Source organism: Fukomys damarensis, unplaced genomic scaffold, assembly GCF_012274545.1.
Source record: "Fukomys damarensis isolate Sample0158 unplaced genomic scaffold, DMR_v1.0_HiC HiC_scaffold_30, whole genome shotgun sequence".
Lineage (NCBI taxonomy): Eukaryota > Metazoa > Chordata > Mammalia > Rodentia > Bathyergidae > Fukomys > Fukomys damarensis.
In genome coordinates this window covers 65620751-65646145 of record NW_022900942.1, presented here as the reverse complement: position 1 = coordinate 65646145, position 25395 = coordinate 65620751, and the positions used below count along the sequence as shown (strand labels likewise).

At 43.7% G+C, this 25395-nt stretch overlaps 1 protein-coding gene across 3 annotated transcripts in view; it reads right to left on the bottom strand.

Annotated features, from left to right (window-relative positions):
* Positions 1–203: 203 nt before the first annotated feature.
* Positions 204–25395, bottom strand: part of LOC104872400 — a 49175-nt gene continuing 23983 nt past the window's right edge. For 2 of the 3 annotated variants that reach the window (XM_010638665.1, XM_010638664.1), the window contains exon 2: positions 204–658. In XM_010638665.1, the coding sequence (XP_010636967.1) occupies positions 336–658 (323 nt within the window). In that variant the 3' untranslated portion in view covers positions 204–335. Of the gene's footprint in view, positions 659–3041; positions 3107–25395 lie in introns of those variants that run through there. The other variant, XR_783146.2, reaches the window with a different exon arrangement.

Here is a 25395-nt window from a genome sequence, read left to right as displayed (position 1 = left end):
ATTGGTTGGGCTGAAACAATTGGAGGAAAAAGAAATCTGTACTAATTTTTCTGTCACAAACGTACCCTCCCACACACACAAGAAGGGAGACTACTTTATTACAATCGTACCGCGTCCCCGGGACACGTTAATATTTTGGTATTTATTTCCTAATATCATTTCCAATTATGTCTAAAAACCGCATTAGCAATGTCTGTTGCGGTAAGCGTGAGGCCAGAGCAAAGCCAGGGAGCCTGCAGCTCTGCGTCCAGTTCTTCTTGGATTACAACTGGGCCTTGCACCTGGAGACTGTCAAGGGTTTCTCTGCCTCCACCAGCTCTCTGATTCCAGGGACATCACGCTTTCCAAATGTCGGTTTCTCCACATGGAAATCGCGGGTGTACTTTTGGAGCGTTGGACAACGATCTGAAAACCACGCGCGGAAGCATTTGACAGGATGCACAGTAAAGACGCCAGCCATCGTCCATGGGGACCCAGCGAGCCCCTTTCAGCCCTCCGCTCCCCAGTCCTCGGGTTCGTAGCCACCGGGCTCTTGCGGTGCGGTCTTTCCGCTGCAGCGATCTTCCCACGGTTTCCCTTGGCTCAGCCCGCTGGTTGCCCAGAGCCTGACGTACAACTCCGAGCGGGGTGTTCCGGGAAGTTCTCCTCCACCTCGAACCTTGTAAAATTTAAAATGAGATCGCTGTCACTGCTTGTTATGGTTTCAAGATGTAGCGCCCCTCAAAGACTCAGGCAGCGAAGCTCAGGGGGGCGCCAGCGACGGGGACGGCTTGTGGATGCGACCGAGTTGATGGCATTATCAGGAGGTGCAGAAGAGGTCCCGAGTGCGACCCTGGGGGCTGTGTGGGTCTGCTCCTGCCTTCCCCCTCCTCTCTGCGTCCTACCGCCTGGGGTGAAGCCCTTTCCTCGCCTCGTCCTCCCGCTGCGGGGTTCGCCTCCCCTCGCCTGCGGAGGCTGCACCAGCTGGCCACGGGTGGAAGCCTCGTGAAACCATGGACCAAAATAAGCCTTCTCTCCTCTATGTTGTTTTTCTCTAAGCCGTGTTTGGTTAAAGGTATGAAAAGCTGACTAGTGCAGTGCTGAACCATTCGGGAATAGGTCTATTTATTTATTCCAAAAAGATTTTTTTGTGCTAATAAAATATCCTTAAGAGCACCAAATAGCACAGCCCACTTCCCCACCCCGAAATGGCTCATTTGCCATTGTTGTGAAACTGTTAGATTTTATTTTGTAGGTTCAAATTAATTGGATCTATTAATTTTCCCTTAGCTTCTTCATTATTTACTTTCAAAATTCCTAGTAGATAAGTTAGGCCCAATTTCCCTTTATGGCCATTTTGCTGAAGGGAAGAGGAGCACGAGCATCGTTTGATCTGCAGAGAGGAGTGATAGCCAATTACCTCCAGCTGTTACTGGGGTTACCCTGAGCCAGGGGTACGGGCCATGGGAAAACCTCAGGGGCTGTGGGCCCCTGGGGGCCCGTGGGAAACCCTGGGCCTGGTCAGACAGGTTCTGAGGGTTCCTATTACCTACCTTTGCCCAGGGAATCTTAGAACCCCTTGCAGGACCTTCATAAGCAGGCCTTTGTTATTTAATGTGTATCTGCTTTCTATTCAGGGCGCTTGTCCTTCCAAACACTATAAACCACATCTAAAATAAAATTTAACTAGGCTTCAGGGACATAGGGAGGTAGAGAGATGAAATACAGAGAGATGACTTTTATGGATATAATTTAAATATTTGCTAAAATTTAAATAAAGGAAGCCTACCAATTATGAGGAATTTTACCTACCTTGTATCTATAATTTAAAACCTGTTGAATATCACAAGAACTCACCCATCTTACATAAATACCCTGCATTCCGAAAGTAGGTGTGCCAAAACCCAAATCATAAAAGTGGTGGTGTTATGAACAATTTCTCATTTCCACTTTATTCCTGGGCAAATTTCCTAAAGTTCTACATTTAACAAATGTCATATTCATAATAGAAATATTTTTATTAATATTCTCAAAAAGAAAGGACTTTTAGAAAGTAATAATCACGGCTAGGCATCATAGTGTTCATTTTTAGTAGGGTAAGCCTGGAAATATAAAATATGTCTAATAACAGAAAATCATTTAATTAACATTTCATATCCATGGAGTAAGATGTATTTGCCCCTTACTTTAATAAGCATTTGCATTTCAGAGGGAGGCAGGAAGCCCATCTTAAAAATTTGATACCAATTTTTCAAATGATCTGATTTTCATCATTATCTGGTCAACAAGCTATCCTTTTATTTCAGTTCCAGTCTCCACCCAAAAGTCTCCACCAAATTCTAATGCCCAGATGGAAAACTTACATAATGAGAAGCAAGAATGAGTTTAAAAGACACTCAGTCCCATTTCCACTTGGCCCTTCTGGGGTCTGGTAATCCCTCCAACAACCACCTCGTGGCTAAGGCAAGGGCCCTCTCTGCGGTGTGGGAGTAACCGAGGAGGTAGGAGCATTCCAAACACAGCCGTACGTGTGGGAGCTCACAAACAGTGTGACGGTGAGGAGCAGACTGTTCACAAGTCTGCCTTATATTTCTTATGTTCTCACAATTAAAATTATATTAATTGTACCAATTATAAATTTTGCTCTGCCTTAGATATATGTATTTTTTAAACATTCTCCATATTTTATCCGATTTTCTGCTAAGAAATTCACGATAGGCATGAATATGTCTGCCGTTGTTTCCATAGAGTAATATGCATGAAGATGGTAATTAGATATGTCACGCACTGTTCCCACATGAAACATCTAATCAGTGCCCTGTGTGACCAAAGCCAGGCCTCATCATTCACCCAGAGTCAGGGCCACTCATCAGAAATGGAGTGTAGTTCATCTTTCTTGTTTTACCAGAACGGTTCTTAAGCCAGTGAGCCCCTTAGGAGGGATCTAAGTATTTTGCCTCTGTGATCTTTTTAATCAGAACTAAAAGGCCCCAGCTGGAACAGCCTAGCCTGAACCGTCAGCTCACAGTGACTGTCTGATAGCCATTCCACCTCTTCCTCACCTGGACTCGGGGTCTACTCCCTGCCACTCCATCAGCCGCAAAGCTGCAGACCTCGTGTGCGGTGAGAGGTCACAGCAACACACAGGAAAATCCCCGAGCGTGGCCATACATCAGAGAGAAGCTTCTCCTGGGTTTAAACAGAGAATGTGCTGGCAGCTGCATCTCTAAAGATGTTGCATGTTGGGTCGCCCATGGTCTTTGGTACGGAGGCTCAGAGTTACCAAATTGGCCCTGAGAGCGCCTTTGCTCCTTACTGGAAGCAGAGCTGGAACTCACACAGGTGCTTCTGGCTGCAGAACGATGCTCCCTTCAGGACAGGTACATCCTGAAGGCCTGACTCAGGTGACAGTTGCCGAGAAGACCACAAACCTAACACTGGGTGGACTGGCTGCCTCCAGGCTGCCATCCACAGTTCTCTACTCCCTCCTCTCCCACGTGTGTGACACAGCAGGCGTAACTCAACTTACACCCCATTTCCACTACGTTCACGAAGGATGCTTTCCTATTAAGTGCTTGTTTTCTTTACACCATGATTTCTTCGGAGGACACAACTTTACTTGTGCTAAAACTTTGAAATCATCAACTAATCCAAAAGACAAAACACTGTGTGTCTATGTCATGGGACACAAATGTTAAGATTTTATATAAAACCTGAACTGTTTGTATTTTTTTTTTCCTTCCCTCTTTTCCCTTCTTTTGCTGTATTACAAGGACAAAACAAATAAGTTTCCTTCGTCTCCTGGCGGATTAAACCCCCACCTCTAGAGGAAAAGGAATTAGTTTCAGGGCTCACCAGTGATCCGGGCTCTGCATATAAGATGTAGACGTACGATGGAAGTCACAGGGAAGGGGTGCTCTCTCAAGAGGGGATGCGTACTGCCCCGCGGAAAGGGACATAAGGCCCAGTCCTGCTCTCCACGTCCTGGGTCTGCCTGGGCTCCCCAAGGATCCCCAAGAAGCTGTGTGAAGCACACAGAGAGGGGTGGCCACCTACCTCTCTTTCTCCACAATGTCCTGGCAGCTAGAGAGATTACGTTGGGGTTGGGTTCTCAGTCTACATGTCTGATGCTATGATACCTGCAGGGCCGATCCTCGGGCCATGCACTTCCAGGAGAGATGAGCAACTCCCCTGCAAGCACACCTCCAGTCCAGGGCCCACACCCCGGGCCACTTCTCTCTTGGGCTATCACACTGTTGCTCTGCCCCAAACACCTCAGGCCTGGGCATCAACCGACTGGGAATAGCCAGTGTGCTCCAGAGCCCTGAAAGCATTCAGACTAGCTAATCCTAACAACGCGGGGACCTTGCCCTCCCGTGCAAATCGGTGTAGACTGTTGCCTTGCACTCTCCTCCTGTCTCCAGACTCACCCTCCTGCTCCCCCAAGTGGCCCTACACAGTGTGCTAGGCTTCCTGCTCCCAGGGGACTGTATAAACTGCTTCCTGTGTGACAAACATTTCCATGTCTGTGTGTTTACTACACCGGATCAAAACCAGCCCCAGGTGCCCATAAAACAGAGCCACTGGAGAGAGACCATGGTGAGGGGAACCATGGAAGGGTTGAGTGAGGACCTCCACAGATCTCTACCTGTATAAAAACAATAAAAAGGCTCACAAAACTGCTAAGTCAACTTCTTCAGAAGCCTGAAAATTAATCGTAGATTTGTAACAATCTGAGGCTTGTTTCTTCTGTAAAATCTGCAGCATTGTGGTGAGAATAGTCAGATCCCTGCCTTTAAACTTGGCCTAGTCCCATTCCTCTCCCGACTCCACAGCAACTTCAACTCTAGTCACTTTGAGGAGGAGGAATGGGTCTGAAGCCTCTCTTCCAGTCCCCCTCCAGAGAGTTGTTCCTATCTGACCCGTCCCTCAGCTCCCGGAACAGTTCCATTCCCAGGGCATTGCCATGACTTGGCCTGACTCAGAGCCCCCAGGGTTTAAAAAATACCAGCAGCAAATGGTTGCTAACATGTCTGCCCCAGCAGCACTACCTGTTAGGGCAAACAAAAGCCTGGACAAAAAGTTAAGAGGAAAATCTGAGAAATGAGTCCCAAGGGGGCTTTGAAAAGTTTTTTCCCATTCCTGGAGATGCTGCAGGCCAGTCACAAGGGCAGGGCGGTCTGCCTGTGCAGGTGCAACAGGCGGGAGAGGAATGCTAAGGAGAGTTTTAAATACGCGCATGCACATAGGGCCCCTGGGCGAAGGGTGGAGGATATGTTGCTTCCAGCTACTCAGGAGACTCTCCAGACAATTTCATCTGATGCTAAACTAATCAAGCAAAGACTTCAGTGGCTGCTTCAGTGCAACGGACAAAGACTGTACTGCATAAGTCCAGGAGAGTCACAAAACAAACAGCAAAACATCAACAACAACAAAGCCTTGGTATTAGCAGCAAATCTGGGCGGCAGTCTTATTTCCAGTGTTCTGTTCTTAGCACATTATATTATATAAACATCTCAGTTTTAGACAACATGGTAAAACATGCAGATGAACTGGAAGGAGAGTCACATGCAGAAATAAAGCCCAAGAGGTCCCACGTATTTGCCATACTAGCTAAACACTTACATTACTTACTTTAGTTCCCAGAACTAAAGGGTACAATGTCAACTAAAGAATCAAAGAAGAGTATGGCAGCTATGTCTCAAGAGACAAAGTTACTCATTTACTTATTTTGATATTTTGAGACATAGTCTTACTGTGTATTTCTGGCTGGCCTTGAACTTGTGGCAATCCTCCTGCCTCAGCCTCCCAAATGCTGAGATTAAATGTGTGCACTACCATACCCAGCTAAGTCACTTTTTTAAAAAAAGGAAGAATCAAATAGAAACTCTAGAGTTAGAAAGTACAATAAATGGGCTGAGAAGTTTATTAGAGATAGCCCACCACAAATTTGAACTGACAGCAAAAAGAACCAGCATGCTGGAGATTGTAGAGTTTAATGAAGAGAAAGAAAAACAAAACAGAGCAATAAACAGAGCCTGAGACCCACAGAATGAAAAGACAAACATATGCTCAATGGGAATTCCAGAAAAAGACAAGGAGAAAAAAAAATCCCAAACAGATAAAAATTGAATATTTATTGACAACACATTTTTCTACCCTACAAGAAAAACTAAAGGTTATACAGGCTGAGATGAAAGTACACTGGATGGTTATTTGAATCTGCATGAAGAAATAAAGAGTATCAGTAAAGGTGACTGCACAGGTGAACATAAAAGACAGTGTACATGTACTTTTTGTTTTTCTTATGTGTCTCAAAGGCAAGGCATACTGTAATTGTGTTGATGGATTTACAATGTATAAAGATGTAATATAAGTGACAACTATGGCACAAAGGAAGGTAAAGGGAATTGAAAGTATATTAGAGCAAGTGTCTGTTCTCTAACATCGAGTTAATAGTAGATCTTGTCAGTAATTATATTAACTAGATTAAACAAGCTAATTAGACAGATAAAGGCAGAATGGATAAAAATCATGATTTGATTCTCATTTGCTCACAAAAGACAACCTTTATGAACATGCAGAATGTAAAAGAATAAAGAAAGATGTACCAGGTAAACAGTAATGAGAAGACTGCTGGGCTCTGTTTATAGGAAAAGCACACAGAGTGGACTTTAAGTTAAAAACCGTCTGAGTGAAAGTGATTTGCTTCACAGTGATAACAGGGTCCTACGTCAGGAAGATATAAAAATTGTAAAATGTGCACGGACCCTAAAGCAGAGACCCAACACATATGAAGCCAACACTGGCATGACTGAAGAGTGATGTAGACAACCCAGGTAGGAGTCTTCTCTATCCTGCTTTTAATAGTAGATAGAAAAAAGGCAGAGAATTAAGAAGGAGCTGAAGACTTGTGAGATATTATCAGCCACCTGGGTCTGAAGAACATGGGTAGATGATTCCAGCAGTGAAGCAGGTACACGTACTTCTTCTGAAGTGAGCATGTGACCTTCCCCGGGTAGACCTTGTACTGAGTTGTAAAGCAAGACTCAGTGTAGAGGCACTGCGACGCTCAACTGCTAGGCCACACACTGAGAGGTCCCACAGGAGATTTTATTAGGGAAGGCAGGTCAGGGAGAGAGGGGAGAAGGAAGAGAGGGAGAGGAACAAAGAGAGGAAGGTCCTTTTATCAGTTTGGGGCTGGGCTACTGCTTATGTGTGAGGAGTGGGCTACCTTTAACCTATCACGGGCCAGGTTGTCCTTTATGGGTTCGGTTCTGCAGAAACAGGTTTAACCTCTTGGGACCGCTGTGGCCTTGTGGGGAGGGAAACTAAAGAAGAGAGCATGAGGTCATTTTAAGAGCCAAGAAGCACCAGGAAGATGCAGCCTGTGATGGCAGAGTCAGGTCCCTAACACTCAGTAATCCCAAAATGATTAATACCACACATAATATGTTCTCCATTTATAATGGAATTATAACCAACATCATGAGAAGAAAACAGCGGAAAAATTCATGAATATGTAAAAATTTTCAAAAACATTCCTAGATGATCAGCGAGTAAAAGAAAAAAAAACCACATGGGAAATTAGAAAATGTATTTAGTTGAAGGAGAAGTTAAATTACAACATTCAAAACTTGTGACATGCAGCTAAGATCATGTATTAAGGCAAATATAGCTTGTAAGTATGTATATTTAAAATAAGAAAGATCTGGAATTAGTAACCGAAGCTTCCGCTTTAAGAAACTAGAAAAAGAAACAAGTGGAGGAAGAATAAGTATTAGAGCAGTAGCAGGTGAGACAAAATTTTAAAACTAGAGGAAACTACAAGACAAAGAATTAGTGTTTTGGAAAGTTACACAAAATCGACAAAACTTTAGCGAGAGAAAGAAAGAGAGAGAGAGAAGAAGCAAGCGAGGGAGGGAGAGGACCCAAATTATTAAAATCAGTAATAAAATAAGGTGCATGCTTACTGCTCCGACAGAAACAGGAGAGATGTAAGGGGTACTGAAAGCACGATGTACCCACGGAACCGCGGGGTGAGTGGCAGCCAATGGAGGCTGGTAGCCACGGCAGACAGACACCTGCTGATCACAGGGTCCTCCTCTCCACGCACACACACATACTTTCTCACCTCAACACAGTAACTGGGGTGGAATTACCTGTTTGGCAGGGCAGGTTCTGAAAGCCCCTTAGGGTAAGATACCAAAAATACAGATTTACAGTGTTTCCCCTACCTATGAAACTCATACCCTGTTATTTTAACAGATAGAAGTGATAGACAATGTCAAAATAAAATTAGGATCACTTGTAATGGTAACACCGAGAGACAGCCACTATGGCAGTGAAAGCATATCTATTTCTCTCTGCTCATACATTATAAGTAGAAATCTCAGATATGCAAGAATTGAAACTTCATTATCATTGAACTTAATGTGTGTTTCTTTCCATCTCCCTATAGCAAAACGAAACTCAGTCAGTTTGCAATTTTCCTAACTTAGGCTTGCATCTGAAACTTCCAGGGGGCTTGAATGGATTCGCTCTCTCACAGACCTTTCTGCAGGAAAGCTGGGCATGTGACTTCTTGGGACCCCTGGGCAGGTAACCTATGTTGCTATGGAGTTATGAGAACCTCCCAAAGTCTAAGGTCTTTCACTGCCACTGTGCTATAGTCAAGCACAGGGAAGCCATGCTCCCTGCTGCCTGCTGGGCCCCTGGAAATTGGGCCTGGATTCCCCATGCAGAAGTTTTTCCTGCTCCTACATTTATTGGGCATGGAGAAAAACTTGAGACTGTTCTAGCTCCTCCAGCGTGGGCCTAGACTTGCAGACACAAGTCTCGTATGAGGTCACACTACCAAAGCCGGGTGAGAACTTTATCATAAAACAACATTTTCCTGTATGAAAGAAGCATAATTTATCTCGCTAATCTCTGGTCTATTTACATGACATTAATCTTTTTACTCTCATCTATTATGCTGTCTTGGATATCTTTGCAATAAAATGCTTCATCCCTAACCATCATTTTAAAAGAAAAATTCCTAGAAGGGCATTTTATGTGTCGAAAGAATCTGCATATTTTAAGGCTTTCTATTTGTTGCCAAATCACCCTCCAGAAATGCAACAATTTACCTCTCACCAGCAGCGGAGTGTTAAGAATTCTCACTTCCTCACACCTTGGAAGGCTGAGCGATGAATTAGAAACGTGGGTCATATCCCTGCCGGGTATTTGCATACAATTTCTGTGTACTGTTCATGACTCCATAACGAAAAATATGCCTGATAAACTGTAAAGTAACCTACGGAGAACCACCGATATACTTAGGGTTCCTTCCGGATGACAGCGCAGCCAGCTACACCCTGACCTCCATCTGTACTTCCAACCCACATAATTCAGCCAGGGCCTTCACGTCGTTTAAGCCACTGAGCTGGTGGTATTGGTTCCAGCAGTGGTAGTAAACCAGTCACTGGCTGGATAAATTGAGGAAGAAAAAACTAAATGAAGGAATGAATGAATCAAGTATGATTTCAGAGTGGGAAATGTTACATACTTTGGCAACAAGAGCCATAGACTCAGAAATCCATTTTATCCCCAAGATTCTTTGGCCATTTTGCTTCCCTGTGCTGAATCATGTCAGTTTGTCCTCTCCGTGGCTTTCAAGAGGACACAGGGACGTGAGGTAACCACTGCCCTGCTGTGAGGACACTCATGATCATTTTAGTGTGCAGTGACAATGCTATGCTTGTACTCTCTGTGATTATTATTAAACAATGCAAGCATTTTCCATCCCACATACAAATTATGACTGTTCCTAGCCAGTGAATTAAAAAACAAATACCTGCACACATTCACTTTTCTCTCCCATTACATATTTATCAAATGCCTGCCCTGGTGTAGTTTTTTCCTAGGCTCTGAAACTACTGCAAAAGAAATTCAGATAATTCCTGAAGTAGAGACCGATTTATGTTCTAAATCAACTTATAGACGTTTACTTCCAATGTAGTGTTCCTCACCTAGAACAATACTACAAAACTTCGCTCTGTACACAAACTGGCAAGCAAGAGCCCATTTAACTCAAAATTTACTTGAACTCATCCTGAGAGAATTTAACTGCATTTAAATACCATTTATTTGATCTACTGGAAAACAGATTTCCGTTTCCCAACTTGTAATGCCAGAGGCTCAACATCTTGCCTAGAAAACCCGGCCCCTTCCGCAGTGACCCGAGGACCAGAGCCTCCAATAACAATGGAGCACGTGGTCCAGGGGAAGAGCCCTCGTCCAGCCGCGTGAGGTCCCGGGTTCGATACATCTGTGTGAACCATCTGCTTGGATTTGTTTTAGTCCTCTGGCTCCTCATTCTCTCTTCCATGTTTACCACTTTCTCTCTTCTTGTTGTTATTATGTCCAGCTTCTGTAAATTGTCCTTGTTAACTCTGGGTGTCTGCACAAATGTTACCTTAGATATTTTGTTTCCTAGAAACTCATAACTGAGAAGTAAATGGCCCTGAGCGTCACAGAAAGGTCAAGGCTGAGATCCAGAGCCCCAGTCTGCCTGTATCCCCATTAGTAAAGGTGATGCTACTCACTCAGCCAGTATCAGAGGCCTACAAGCCCTGCCACTCACGCAGATGGCAGCTTTAACTCAAGAGACTTCAATCACATGTGTGAGCCATTCCAATAGGAAGGTTGTGAGCCAGCTGATGCAAAACGGTATACACAGACAGATTATACGTATTATCTAGGTAGAGGTATCAATTTCATTCAAAATCATACCGACTATAAATATTTTAGGAGGTAAGAACATGGGGCACTCAGCTTGCGCCTGCCCCTCCATTCAGGTATCCTCGAACAGGTGTGATTTCTCTGCTCACTGTTTTCTCTATTTCTTGTCCGTGGCTCTCTGCCCTCCCAGCCTCGTTTCCATCTTTTCGCCATAGGACATAGGAGCTCGCAAATGGATTGTGTGCTAAGAACATGGTGAGGATGGAATGAAAAAGCCACTCATTGAATGACTGAGCTTAGTTATGATTTAGACCAAAGGAAGAAGTAAGATAAACGTTTCAGACGTGGTGGGGGGTGATTATAGGAGATGGTGGCCAGGGGCTGGAACTTGGAGTTCTGGCTTCACAGAGGCAGGGCTCACACTGAAGACGGCTGCAGGATGCAGCTGGGGAGCACGTGGTGTGGAGCCCTCGCGGTGCCTGGGAATGGAGGGTTTGGGCTTCATTCAGCAAGCAACAGGGAGCCATGGAATGTATTGTTAAAGCAGGCGTTTAGCAAGATTCATTTGGCAGAAATATGTAAGACGGACACAGGGAGCTCATTAAAAAGATGTTTTGCTCATTGAGGGCAGCAGGTACAAATTTTAAAGGTCCTAATCAAGTGTGCAACAGCACAAAGAAGACCATAATGGTCCTAGAATGGATCTAAATATCTGGTGCTAATTCTCTGTTCTATTTCCTGCAGAGAATGAACTGTAGTTACTTTTAGGTAAACCAAGTCCAAGTCTGTTTTTTGAGGGTTTTGAGTTTGGCCCATGCAGAGGAGGTGGAGTGGGAGGGCAGGGGGAGGTGGCCTCCTGTTTCAGCCTTCTGTGAGCTTTGATGAACCTATTCCCAAAGTCACTCACCTGTGTGTCTTGTACCCGCTATGGGACAGTGGTTCCTAGAGGTGTGGCAGCCCGGGTAGCAGAGACCCCAGTGCACACAGGTCCTTCGGAGGAACTCCTTGTGTTCTCCAGGAGACCCCAGAGAGGGCCCTCTTACAGATACCACTGTCTCCCGCCGAGAACCATGGAAGGTTTTGTTGTTGTTGTTGTTGTTTGGTACTGGGGATTGAACTTGGGTCCTTGTGCTTGCGAGGCCGGCAGTGGAACTGCTAAGTGAAATCCCTGGCCCCACCACAGGAGCTTCAAAGACTGCACACCACCCGGCCCCTGGACGCTGAGTGAATTGTTTCTAGGAGGCCCCCGAATGTGAACCACACCAGCAGTTTCATCTGCAGCTTCTTCTCAGTGGTGGCAGGATGGTGTGGAGGGGCAGGCTCTCTCCAGCTTTTGCTGCCAGCTGTCTGCAGTCCCAGCCCATCAGAACTTTCTTTCCTTGAGTCCTACCCTTCAGTAAGGGGATCTGTTACGTCTTTTCCCAGAACCCAGCGTGAGGGGGCAGAAGGCAGGTTACTCTCTCCTCATATCCGTGTTTAACTCTGTTTCTTTTTCTCTGTCAACCTCTTTACTCACTGCCCTTCTTTCCAGCTTGGAGATTCGAATTTTCCCCTAGTCTAGGTGAGGAAGCCATGCATGTGTATTCGAAACTCTCTGTATCACTCCAAGACCAGGACGTCTGGGACTTAAGAATCAGGCATTTATTGTCTTTGCTGCTTGCTGTTTTTCTATGAAGAATTCCCACAGAGATTCTGAGTGACTCCTGTCTTACGCTCTGATTGAGGTGAGGGAGTCTTAGGGGGAAAAAATGAATAGTTTTAGAGAGCACAGACAACGGCCTAAGTAATCACATCAAGCAGTACTTTTAAATATGTTGGTACCACCAAGTTAGGGTTTCCTCAGGGTGCAGACTCAGGAAGAAGGAGAAGAAGGAAAAATCCTTGGAGCTTAATTACAGCATCTCCTGGTCCTTCTGGGCTGCCATACAAGACCCGGGACTTGGCGATTTACAACGAACACAAATTCATCCTTGACATTTCAGGAGGCTAAGAGAGGAGCCCGCAGCTGGCAGGGGCCTTCTCGCTGCTCCACCCCAGGAAGGCAGAAGGACCGGAGAGCGTACGTGTGCAAGGGACAGAGAGGGTGTGGACACATGCCCTGTATCACCAGCACACTTCCGGGCAGCAGACAAGCTGCGCATTGCAGCATCAGCCTGTTCCTGAAGGCAGAGCCCTCGGGGCCCCGCTGCCTCCTCCTCCGAAAGGTCCCACTGCGCGACACTGTTGTGCTGGGAATTAAGTTTCTGACACATCAACGTTCGGAGGCTTATTGAATCCTCAGGAGTATATTAGGATGTGGTGTGGACAGAGAATGAAAGGGCTGTTTGTAAGATTTGGAGCCTGAATGAATGGGAGAGAACGACATGGAGGGCATGACAAAAACGAAGAGAAAATTGACTTGTGTCCCTTGGCTTCATCTTCTTGAGCCTGGATGAGAGCACCACAGGGAACACATAGCATGTATATTGATTTCATAACAGATCTAAGATGAGCAGGCCCTGGAGGATCCATTCATTTGATCCCACTCGCTAAGAATGCTTTGGAATTGAGGGTTCCCTTTCACCAATTATCCTGGGGATCGATTTAGGAGGATGACTGTGGGCCTCATCTGCACCGACCATCGGGCTGTTCCAATGGGAGCTGATGCTTTGCCAGCAGCGAGATAGGGAGCTTGCCAGTGAGTGTGGAATAGGGACAGACAGACTTGGCTGTGACCAGTGGCCTCCAACTACGGAACAACATGGTTTCTTCTTCCCAGTCCTAGGAGTATTCATAAGCGATCCTGTAGAGGTCTTTAAAATGAGAGCATTTCTTCACCTAGAGAGTGTGAGAATACACTGGCAAATTCTTCAACACTACTCATTTTCCATTCCTTTGTCTGTTGTCTAAAACCTCTCGTTTCCTTAGGATGGTTTGCAATTTCTTGAATTACTGCTCATCTTCCACTAGTTACATTTTAAATTGAAGGCTTCCCTTTTAGGGAAGCATGCCAGACCGCTTGGTGGGACTCAGAGAGCACCCCCAGATTGTGAGCAGTATGTCTGTGAGTCACCCCTGGAGTGGCTTATTTCCTGGGGTGATTTCTGCAGCTGGCTAATCTTGCCCCTTTCGTCGATTTCTGGTAGCTCTAACCTCTAAGCATGGCAATATCGGTCTCTCCTAATTTTAGATTGCTTTTATTGTTCTTCTTATTCTCTAGCCTTCCTTTCTAAATTTCCATATTTCTGGCATTTTTCAGAATCTGGAAAGGAAGATCATGGGACAGCGCTGACTCGAAGCTGTAATATATTGAGAATCCGATATCTAGCCCTGATATACTGAGAAGATTAGAACACAATATATTAATTGCAGAGGCTTCAGGAGAATCTGTGTGCAACACTCTGTTTTTTCCCTTCCCCATTTTTATCCTGATATACTGAGAAGATTAGAACACAATTAATTGCAGAGGCTTCAGGAGAATCTGTGTGCAACACTCTGTTTTTTCCCTTCCCCATTTTTTCCCCCTTCCCCAATGAAGAATGAGACCCAGAAACTGGACAGGTAGAGAGATAAAAATGACAATTTTACTCGAGACTGGCTAAAGTGCTTAAAACAGTGCCTGGGATGTAACAGATACTTGATAAATATTTGGTGGATTAATGAATAAACAGAATTAGAGGGAAGAACACAGCTCAACGCACAATCAAAGGGGTGTCCTAGTTCTTCACTTCAGAACTAACCCAACCCACACCCTTCCGGTAAGATCAGGACAACTCCAAACTTCTCTGCGGCTTCCCCTAGGGCGGCTGGTGGAGGTGGAGCCAGTGGGGCCAGTTACTCCTGGCTCCTAGGGAGGGAGCACCGGGAAGGAAAGAGAGATGGGGAAGGCGATGGTGTAGGGAACCAAACACAGCACCAAAGCCCACACCATGCAGTGAAGTCTCCTGTGGAGCATTCCCGACTCTGGGCTCTCTTAAGTCATTGAAAGTGATGTTTACACATATGATCAAGGAGAAGCTTCCCAGCACTTGGGAGCAGGGTATGAGAATGTTTTCCCCATTTCAAAAAATATGGTAAAAACACATATATATTGATGTTTAAATTTTAAAAATTATTACAGTAAAAGACACATCGCCATTCATCCCCCTCAGAATTTTCCCTCTCACTTCAAATACTCTAATCCCATGGTTCTTGCCACTTCCTGAAGCAGTTCTGGGAGTCGTCTTTCCTGCCTTTACAAAGTGTGATAAAAAATACAGCTAATGCTGCTGCTGGCTACCAGCCAAGAGACAGGCAACTCCTAAAAACATCACGCTGTGTCCTCAAGCACCTTAGGGAAACGTCTTGAATCCATTCAGGACACAGCAGCAGCCAGGACAGTGCATCCAATGACACTCAGGAAAGAGGACTCCAGAGCTGCTGCAGAAAGTGGCCGGAACCATGGGATGCGTGTGCTCCAACTGAGGTGGGTGGTTTGAGGAGCATGCGTGGCAATGTTACTTTTTCCATGATAAAATCTTTAAAATTTAAACATTCACCGTATTTTTCCAATGCCCTGGTAAGATTCGCGACCTTCACCCTATGTAACTGTACAGTTGTGTGGCAGTCAAGACGTTCTTTTTGCTGTACTACCACCACCACCACCTCTGGCCAGAGCGGTTTCAGAGTGCACACCTGAGACTCCACACCCGAGACTCCACACCCAAGGAACAGTAACTCCCGTTCCTCCCTCCCCATAACCCCATCACTTTCTGTTTCTGTGAATCTAACAGTGACAGAGAAGACGGTTTAAAGTCAGCATTGTCATGACTGGTGCCAGATAGAAGAGCAAAGCTTGGTCAGAATAAGCTTAACTCCAAATAACTGCCCCGAATTGAGCTCACATCTCTCCCTGCCAACCTCAGGCCCTCCCACTCCTGCACCTCGTCCACAGACACAGCTGGCCCCCGAGCCTGAGTTTAATGGGACCCCTCTTTGCTCAGGAAGAGCCTCAAAGATGCCTCAAAGGGCTTTGGCGGGCGGGCTCTGCTTCCCTGAGACTCCGAGGGGAGAGGTGACGACTCCCAGGGGAGAGGTGGAGGTAGGTGAGGCTGATGTGATTCCTCGGGGAAATAAGTTGGATGATGTCAGGATGTGTAGAAGGCCTAGGAATGCACTCTCACTCTCAGGCTACAAAACCTGAGAGGGCAGTGGCCATTTAGCTGTAAGTTATGTCACTCACTGTATCATCGTCACGTTGTCTGCCTGTCTCAGTCACTTTCTTCACCACTGCATCACAACAGTCAACACGCACAACATGAGGAAGGGAAGATTTATTTTGGCTCACAGTCTGTAGCTTTCAGTCCATAACAGCTGGCTCTAAGGCAGGACCACATGGCAGAGGGACCTGGCAAAGGAGAGATGCTCATGGCATGGCAGGCAGGAAGCAGAGAGAGAGAGAGAGAGCGCTCAAGGGAGGAGCCAGGAAGGGCGAGCTAAGCTTCCAGGCCACAACCCCAGTGACCTGCCTCTTCCAATCAGTCCTCACTTCCTAACAGCAGCTCCTAACAGCGGGTCAACTCTAAGTCCACGCAATCCAGTCACCTTCCAAAGGAAGATCTCGTCCATGACTGTAAGGCCGTAGGTGGACATCTAGACACAAACCACAACACTACCTAAGATTATACAGGAAAAGCAGTGGCTGCCTTAGAATCTTCCTCCTGACTGTTTGCATACTTATGTTTGTTCCTAAGTTGATTTTTTTATGTGTGTCACAGACAGTGAGTAACAATTCTACCACCATGGACTAAAGCGATTATTATCCTCAAGAGATCACTTTGTCAGCCCAAAGTGAATCACTGGCCTGTGTCAGCTGCAGTCTAGATAAGCTGTGTTAAAAACATTTCCAGAAATCCGAGACAGAGCTGAAAGAACCAGATTGCTGTGTCTTTCCTAACCGACCCAGCCTAGCAAGATGGGTTCCTGTCTGAGCTCAGAGGAACAGGTACTAAAAGGCTGTTTGGCACTTCTTTTCCATGAACCTTGGCTAATGTTGAAATGAACAGCTTTTTTTTTTTGTTTTCAGCAGCCTAAAGAATTTTTGCAGCTCTGCATGGTGGCAGATGCCTCTAATCTCAGCACTCAGAAGGCTGAAGCAGGAGGACTGCTATGGGTTTGAGGCCAGCCTGGGCTACATCAAAAGGTTCTGTCTCAAAAAACGAAACAAAACAAAAAAGAGCAAGATGTTTTGGGCTTGCACAAGTAGGGATTCATGGGCAGTCTAAGATGGGAAATTGGGCAAACCAGCAGTTGGAGGATGGACTTTGCAGAGGAGATGCCAAGTGGTCCTCCAACTCCGTCTTTTAACAGGTGAACCGTCAGCTTTCTGCAGCTATCCCACCTCTCTTCTCAGAAGACTGATTCCGCGGGGTATTCCAGCGATCCCAGGCACATCACTGAGGTGATGATGTCATAGCTGCTTTTCCATACAAGGAAAGGTGTCCCCACAAAATCCACCATCATAAGTTGCCCAGGATTTCACATGGGGCTCTTCTGACATTTGGTCCTTGAATTCAGTTCTTACACTCTTCTGCTCACACTCATGATACATGGTCTTTACACAGCGATGCACGCTTTGCACTTTGAACCCTGGCCCAGAACAAAAGGAATTCTTGCCTAAGACTTAGGAAGAACCAAGAGGAGTCTTGGCTTTGCTGCTCTCAGATGAGGGCTCTCTTTTCCTCCTTAGAGAGGATACAGTATGTGGATGGGAAGGGAGGATAAAGAAACCCCATCTGCATCCCCCCAGAAAAACAGTGTCCTGACACAACTTGGTCTATTCCTGCAGCCTCAGGGCTGGCTCACCATGCTGAGTGGTTCTGAAGAAAACCTAGGAGCTTTGGAAGGCTGAGCGACTGCAAGGAGCTGCAAGTCCATCCTGCCTGCCTAGGCCCAGGTGGCAGAAATCTCTGAAGGAAAATCTTGTTGAGCATTTTATTCTCTGAAAAAGTACTGATGGAATTTGTACAACTGCCCTTCTGAAAGGGGTTATTTCACCATTAACGTACTTTTTAAACTAATCTGCAATTCAGCTAAATTAATGAGTGCTGAAGGAGTGCAGGCTCAGAATGCAATACCTCTGACAGGAATCTAATCCTAATCACGCTTTGCAAATTGCAGCTTTTGAGGCGGGTGGGTCCTGGGAGTTGAGTGGTCCACTAAACTGAGCCCAGGAATCATAAACAAACCAAACGATCCATTGTTCACTGGCAGGGATATTTTCACTGGCTTGGAGATGTCACTTCTCTGGCACGGAGTTAAGTCTCTGTGTAGTATGAAGATTGCACCAGGTCTACGTGCTTGAGTCTTGGCTACAGCCTGCTCACCTCGGTTTAGGCAGGTGGCCTTACCTGTGCTACCATGCAAAAGAATACTTTGAAATTTTCCCAGTTCACATAGTTCCTGTGACTATCGGGGAGAAAGAAATATTTATATTTTGAGAAATAAATGGCTTCTTCTGTGGACAAGCTGGTCACTCAATGTAGAGTAGAATCCAAGAGGTATAGATTGGCTTAGAACTGGGGTTCAGGTTTCCTGTTCTAGCGCCTGCTCTGGCCCTTCCTGGTGATGTGACCTGGGGATTTAAAGTCTCAGTTTTCTCGGCCAGGTGTGATTGAACACACCTATAGCCCCCGCACTCAGGAGGCTGAGGCAGGAGGATTGCCATGAATTAAAGATCAGCCTCGGCTACACAGTGAGTGTAAGGCCAGCATGAACTACATAGTGAGGCCCTGTGTCACTCCCCTCAGAAAGTCGCAGGTTTCCCATTTGCGAAATTGGAATATGGAAATATTTTCATGCACACTGTTTAGTAGCGCATTAAACTCATGGCAAGCTTTTTAAACACTGGCTTTGCTGAGATATAATTTGTATATGATACAATTAATTTATTTAAAATATACAATTCAATATTTTTAGACACATGTAATATCTAAACATAATGTAACTATCAATGCAATCTATTTCAGAGTATTTTATCACCTAAAAAGAAAACTTACATTCTTTAGCTATGTGCCTTCTACCCCTTTAACCTTCACATCTAATCCTAGCAATTCCCTTACTTTCTTTCTTTTTTTCTATGTTTCTGCATTCTGGAAATTTCATGTGAATAGGATCATATTCAACCTGCATCCTTTTATTTAGCACTATCTTGTTAAAAGTCATGTGTGCTATAGTATGTATCAGTATGTTAATCCTTTGTTCTGGCCAATCATATTCCAAAAAAGTATTCCTTTCCTGGGCATAGTTTTACAGTGTATGGCAATATCATATTCTGTGTATTCTTTACGCTTCCATCCAAATGTTGGTGGCCATTTGGATTGCTTCTACCTCATGGCTATGATACTCCTGGAAATATAATACTCCTATAAACATTTATGTAAAAGTTTCTGTTTCTATTTCTTTTGGGTATATACCTAGGAGAGAAATTGCTAGGCCATGTTGACTTGTAAGAATTGTTTATATGTTTTGGGCACAGATACCTTATCAGAAATACACTTTGCAAATCTTTGCTTTGATTCTGTTGATTGTCTTTCACTCTTGACAGCATCTTTCAAAGCTCAAAAATTTTTAATTTTGATGAAACCCAGTTGATCTACTTGTTCTTTGTTTCTTATGCTTTTAGTGTCACATCAAAGCTTTTAGTGTTATATCCTTCTCAAATCCAACATCACAAAGATTTGTCCCTGTGTTTCGTTCCAAGGTATTTTTTAGTTGTGGCTCTTATGCGTAGGTCCTTGATCCATTTTGAGTTAAACTGTACATACAGCATAACGTAAAGTCCAACCTCATCATTTTCCACGTGGCATTCAGTTTTCCCATCATCACTGATTGAAAAGACTTCTTTCTCCCCTGGGCGGTCTTGACACCCTTGTTGGGAATAATTGGCAGAGATGCATGTCTTTATTTCTGGGCTCTTTCCTATTCCACTGATCTAAGTGTCTCTCCTTGGGGCTTGATTAATGTTGCTTTGCAGTAAGTTTTGAAGTTGGGAGGTGTAAGTCCTACTTTATTCCTCTGTTACAAGATAGTTTATGCTATTCTGAGTCCTCCACATTTCTATGTGAATTTTAGAATTAGCTTGTCAATTTCTATAAAGCTGTTGGCTGGGACTCTGATTAGTGCTGTGTTAATTCTGTAGATCAATTCAGAAGGATTCAAATGTTAAGGCTCCTTGTCTACAAAGATGATTCTAATCATCACTAATTTCTTTCAATGGTTTTGTAGTTTTTCCAAGTATAACTTGTACACTTCATTCATTTAACTTTGTTCTAAGTATTTGTTTCTAGGATGCTAGAGTAAATGGAATTGTTTTCTTAATCTCATTTGCATATTGTTCAAGTGTATAGATATGTAATTAATGTTTGTACAATGAACTTTTATCCTATAACCTTGATAAACATGATTTCTAATTGTGTGAATGTGTGTGTGTGTGTGTGGTATGTGGTGGTGGATTTCTTAGGATTTTCTATCTACATGCTGGTGTTATCTGTCAATGAAAATGGCATCTCTTCCTCCTTTCTACAGTGAATGTGTTTTTTTTTTATTTTTTTATTTTTTTGCTTGGCTTATTGCCCTGGCTCTACCCTTAAATACAGTGCTGAATAGAAATGGTAAGAGCAGACATCCTGGTCTTGTGCCTGATCCAAGAGGGGAAAGTATCCAGTCTTTCAACACAGGCATGATGTTTCCTGAGGATTTTTCATATATGACCTTTATCATTTTGAAGAAGTTTCCTTCTGTTCCATGTGACTGAAGATGCTTGTCTGAAAGGGTGTTAAGATTTACTGAATGCACTTTCTGTACCTGTAGTCATATGATTTTTTGGGTTTTAGTCTAGCAATATGATGTATATGCTAAGTGATTTTCAGACATTGAAGCAACTTGGAAACCTTGAAATAAATTCTTGGTCATGCTTGTAACTCCGTTTTCCTGTGTGTGCCCTGCCTTCAATTTGTTATTGCTTTTCTGAGCATGTTTGTGTCCATACCCCTAAGAAAATTAGTATTCATTTTTCTTTCACTGATATCTCTGTTTGGATTTTGCATTGTAATAATGGTCTCATAAAATGAGTTACTATAAAATGAATGACTATAAATTCTTCTCTAAGTGTTTAGTAGAATTAGGCAGTGAGCTATAGGGTTCTAAGCTTTTCTTTTTTGAGTAGTTTTTGTGATCATTTTTAAACCACTTCACGTCTTAGAGTTATTTGGAATGTCTGTTTTTCTGGTGTCAGTTTGAGTCTTAAATCTTTTTTTTTTTTTTTTTTTTTGCCTTTCTACAAATTTGTCCATTTTATCTAGCTTATCTGATTTGTGGTATACAGTTGATTACAACATGACATTATGAACCTTTCTATTTCTGTAAGGTCAGTAGTAATAGTTTCTCTCTCATTTCTGATCCTAGTAATTTTAGCTTTGTCCCATTGATGGAGTGATCTTTGGAAAGATTTGTCAATTTTCTGGACCTTTTCAAAGAACAAGCTTTAGGTTTCATCGATGCTATTCTCTATTTCATTAACTTCTGACCTGATCTTTACTATTCCTTTCCTCCTGCTTGCTTTGGGTTTTATTTACTCCTTCTTTTCCAGGGTCATGAGGTGTAAGTTTAGGCTCTTGATCTGAGATCTTTCTTTTTCCTTAATGTAGGCATCCTCAACTATAAATTCTGTTAAGCTCTGTTTTAGCTTTATCCCTTAAGTTTTGGTATGTTGGACCTTTAATTCATCTCAGGATGTTTTCTGATTACCCTTATGATTTGTTCTTTGATGCCTTAGTTATTTTGAAATTTGTTGTTTAATGTCTGCAAATGTGTGGATGTCCCATTTTTCCCCCTGCTACCACATTTTGATTTCATTCTGTTGTGGGTACAGAACATCCTTTGCATTATTTTATAACATTTTAGAGTTCTTGGGGTCTATTTTATGAACTAACATACAGTATATTCTGCGAAATGTCACAGGTTCCCTAAGAAGAAGGTATATCCTGTTGCTATTGGGTGCAGTGTTGTAAGATTCCTAGGTCTAGGTGGTCTGCAGTGCTGCTCATGTCTTCTAATTTCTTGTTGACTTTCTGCCTAGTTGTTCTATCCATTGTTGAAAATGGGACACTAAAGTCTCCAAGTGTTATTATTGTTGAGTAGTCAATTCCTCTCTGCAAAGATATCAGTTTTGTTTCATGTATTCTGAAGCTGTTTTAGGTACACATATGCATATGATATGTGTATCTCAGATATATCCCTATTTATCTCTAGAAATTTTAACATCTATTTTAACTGATACCAATAGAGTCATTCTAGTATTCTTGATTTCTTGTCTATTTTTCAGACAGATCGCCACGTCTTTTTCACACTTTAACTTCCATCTACTTCTATCTTTGACATAGTTGGCTATATATCTGCCATTTTTTTCTTTTTGCTTTCTTCATGCCTATGTCTTTTGTTCTTTGTATTAGTCTGTTTTCTGTTACCATAAGGGAATGCCATAGATGGAACTTTATAAAGAAAAGAGGATTTTAGTTTATAGTTCTTGAGGTTCAAGGCTTGGCAAAAACATCTGGCTATGGAAAGATCTTTTGGCAGCTGGCATCACCATGGTGGGTATGCGCAGGAGAGGAAGGAAGAAATAATATGAACAGACAGGAAGTGAGAGTATGACCGAGGTCCCTTCCCAGGGCACATGCCCAGTGATGCATTTATTCACTAAGAACCACCTCTCAAAGGTTCCACTTCCTTTTAAAATTGCCACAAGCTTCCAACACATAAACTCTGGGTGACAGATCACAAACTATAACCTCCTGCACTGTTTCCTTTTACAGTAAGTATTTTCTAGCATAGTACTTTAATTCCTGGCAGAGACCACCCTGTTGATTATGCCCAAAGCAGGCTATAAGCAGTGCAAACTGTAAAGAGTTAACCCCATAATTGGCGTATTTTAAAAAGCGAGTCTGATCCAAGCCCGTGTGACTCATAGGGACATTGGGATGGCACACATTAGCATTGTCCCCCTGCCAATGGCCACAGCAGAGACCCGAGAAATGGCCCATGAAGTCTTGGGGCTCTGATGTCAGATAACACAACAGCAGAGGTCAGTGATTCTTACCCGAATTCTGTTCCCAGAACTGAAACCTTCTTAACTATAAAGACATGTCAATCATTAACCACAACCTACATCTGCTCTGTTCTGTTCCTAAAGCAAGACTGTTTGTCCCTTTTTTTTTTTACAAACCTTGCCTGCATCAGCAACTTATCTCTAGCATCCACACATACCTCCCTTACCCCAATTAACAATGACTGTGTCACCAATAAATATCTGTGGTTCTGGCTATTTCGGGGTCTTTGCTTGCTCAGCTCTGACCATCTCAGTTCCCCATTTCACTTTGATTCTATCTCTGAGTCTTTGTTCTTGCCTTACACTATAGCACCCAGCAGGAGATCGGGACCTTCTGCAAAGGTTCCTGGTAAATTCCCTTAATGACTTTGCCACTCTTAGGTTTTTTACTTTTGTTGTGGTGCTAAGACCACATACATCTTAATTTATAAAATAACACTAGGGTGACAGTCATTTTGATAGAGCTCTATTTCTCTTTCCCTAACCATTTACACAGCTGTCTTATTGTCCTGCTGTTGCCAACAATGCTGGGGGCATAGCAGTTTAGTCTGTGTCTTGACCTCTTCTCCACTGGCTAACCACTGACTGTTGTTCTTGAATGTGCCCTTAGTCTTAAACTTCTCCATGCTCTGCTGCAAAGGAAGTGCAGTTCCTTGGGAAGAGAGGAAGAGCTATCTGCTTGGTAGCCCACTTCTTCTCCCAAGTACATTCTTTAAGCCAGTGTGTTCTGAAGCTTGAAGGGATAAGGGCAAACTGGTACCTCTGCTCTAGAGACTGAAGGCTCAGTGGATGGGAGGGTTGAAGGGAGAGGTTAGAAGATCAGAGGATGCAGCCTGAGGTCCCTCAGCTGATTCTAGCACAGAAATCTACCACTGTAGGAAGAGGGGCAGGGTGGATCAGGACCCCAGAATTATCAGCTTGTTGGGTACGAAGTAGAGCCTTGGTCCTACGGGTGAGGTTTGGGTAGAAGACAAGTGATCACCCTTGCCTATGACTTGACCCCAGCAACAGGTAGCCGGTGGCAGGCTAGGAAATGCTGAGGTCCTGTGGCTCCAAAGAAGAAAATGATGGAGCTGGAGGAAAGCAAACCCTGTGTTTCTGGCTGCAGCAGTGTGCAGTGTTTGGCTGAGCAGAGAGTGGGAACAGGGCTCAGCTTGGGCAGCCACCCACCTTTCTCATGTTTTCATAGATTTCTCTTGAATAGGTGTTTATTTGCTCCTTGTCCTAACGCCCATTTCCAGAAGCTTTAAATTGTTGTATTTTAGAAATAAATATTTCATTAATGTCCATTAACCTTCACTGTGCCTCTATATTCTCACAAATTTCTGAACGGATCTCTCAAGTTTCTGCTAGCTAATGACTTTTATTTTAGTGTTTTATAACCATTCATTGTCCTAGAAAGACTGGGATCACACACTAGTTTAGGACTTAAGTACAGCAGGTAGAACCACGGATGGTGAGGCAGATTAATTTATCAGTATCTTTCCCCTTTCCCCAGAACCTTCACTGCCCTCCAACTCTTCAGGGCATTTCTAAGTAAACAATGGCTTGGTGTTGCTCCTGGGCCCTCCTAAGAGCAGTGTTCATAGGTCAGTGATTTATTCTCAACAGCCAGTTCTCGAGAACCAGAGACAGCCACGCTGGGTTTTCATCAGCACCGTCTGCCTACTCTGTGGCACTTGGGACAACAGCATAATTAGCAAAACTATCCACCTGCCAGCGATCTATTGACCTTCTACCCACATCTCCAAGTTGAACTTTGGTGTATGGCAGTGTCCTGCCTGCTGGCTTCGTGGTTCTAAGTCCCAGGCATGCTCTAGCACTTTGCGCTCTGCATATCCTGGGGACCTGTCATGATGTGACCAAGCGTAAGTCTAAAAAGGAGTGTGGCACATGCTGTGTCACCTTGTGGTTTTCTGTCACGAGGGCTCTGAGTTCTTACCAAGCACCATGGAGTCTTTGGGAACCCAAGCTGGGCTGTTGTGAATATTGCCTTTCTGACTTCCAGTTCTGACACCTCGCCTTTTTAAAGAAATCTGAGGCCAGGGATTTAGTTCAGTGGTGTTACCACCTGCCTCATGAGCCCAAGTTCCCAAGTTCAATCCCTGGTACAAAAAAAAAAAAAAATCTCAGAATATAATAATAATTGCCTGAGATTATGGATATGGACTGATAAATATTTTCCCCCAAAGGCTTAGAATTCATGGATTGATAATAACCAAAGATGGGGGGATGGAAGGAAAGAGCAGATTTAAGTATATCTGATAGAGATACAGTCCTAAAAACAAATGTGATTCAGAAAACAAAAAAGAGAGAGGAAGAAAAATCATATGAGAATAAAGGAAATATTACATCAGCTGAAAAGCTAAAATTAAAAAAATTTTTCTGAAATTATATAATAATCTTAAAAATGTTTCCAAGCAATACCTCTTGCCAGATCAAAATGAAATTCCATGTATTGTGGACTGTATGAGCGCTGATGTCTGTTTATGACATTTATCTTTATGAATTCATTGGGTTCATGAAGGAGAAAGGCTAAACTAGCCTGGCATTACGTTACTTCTCAC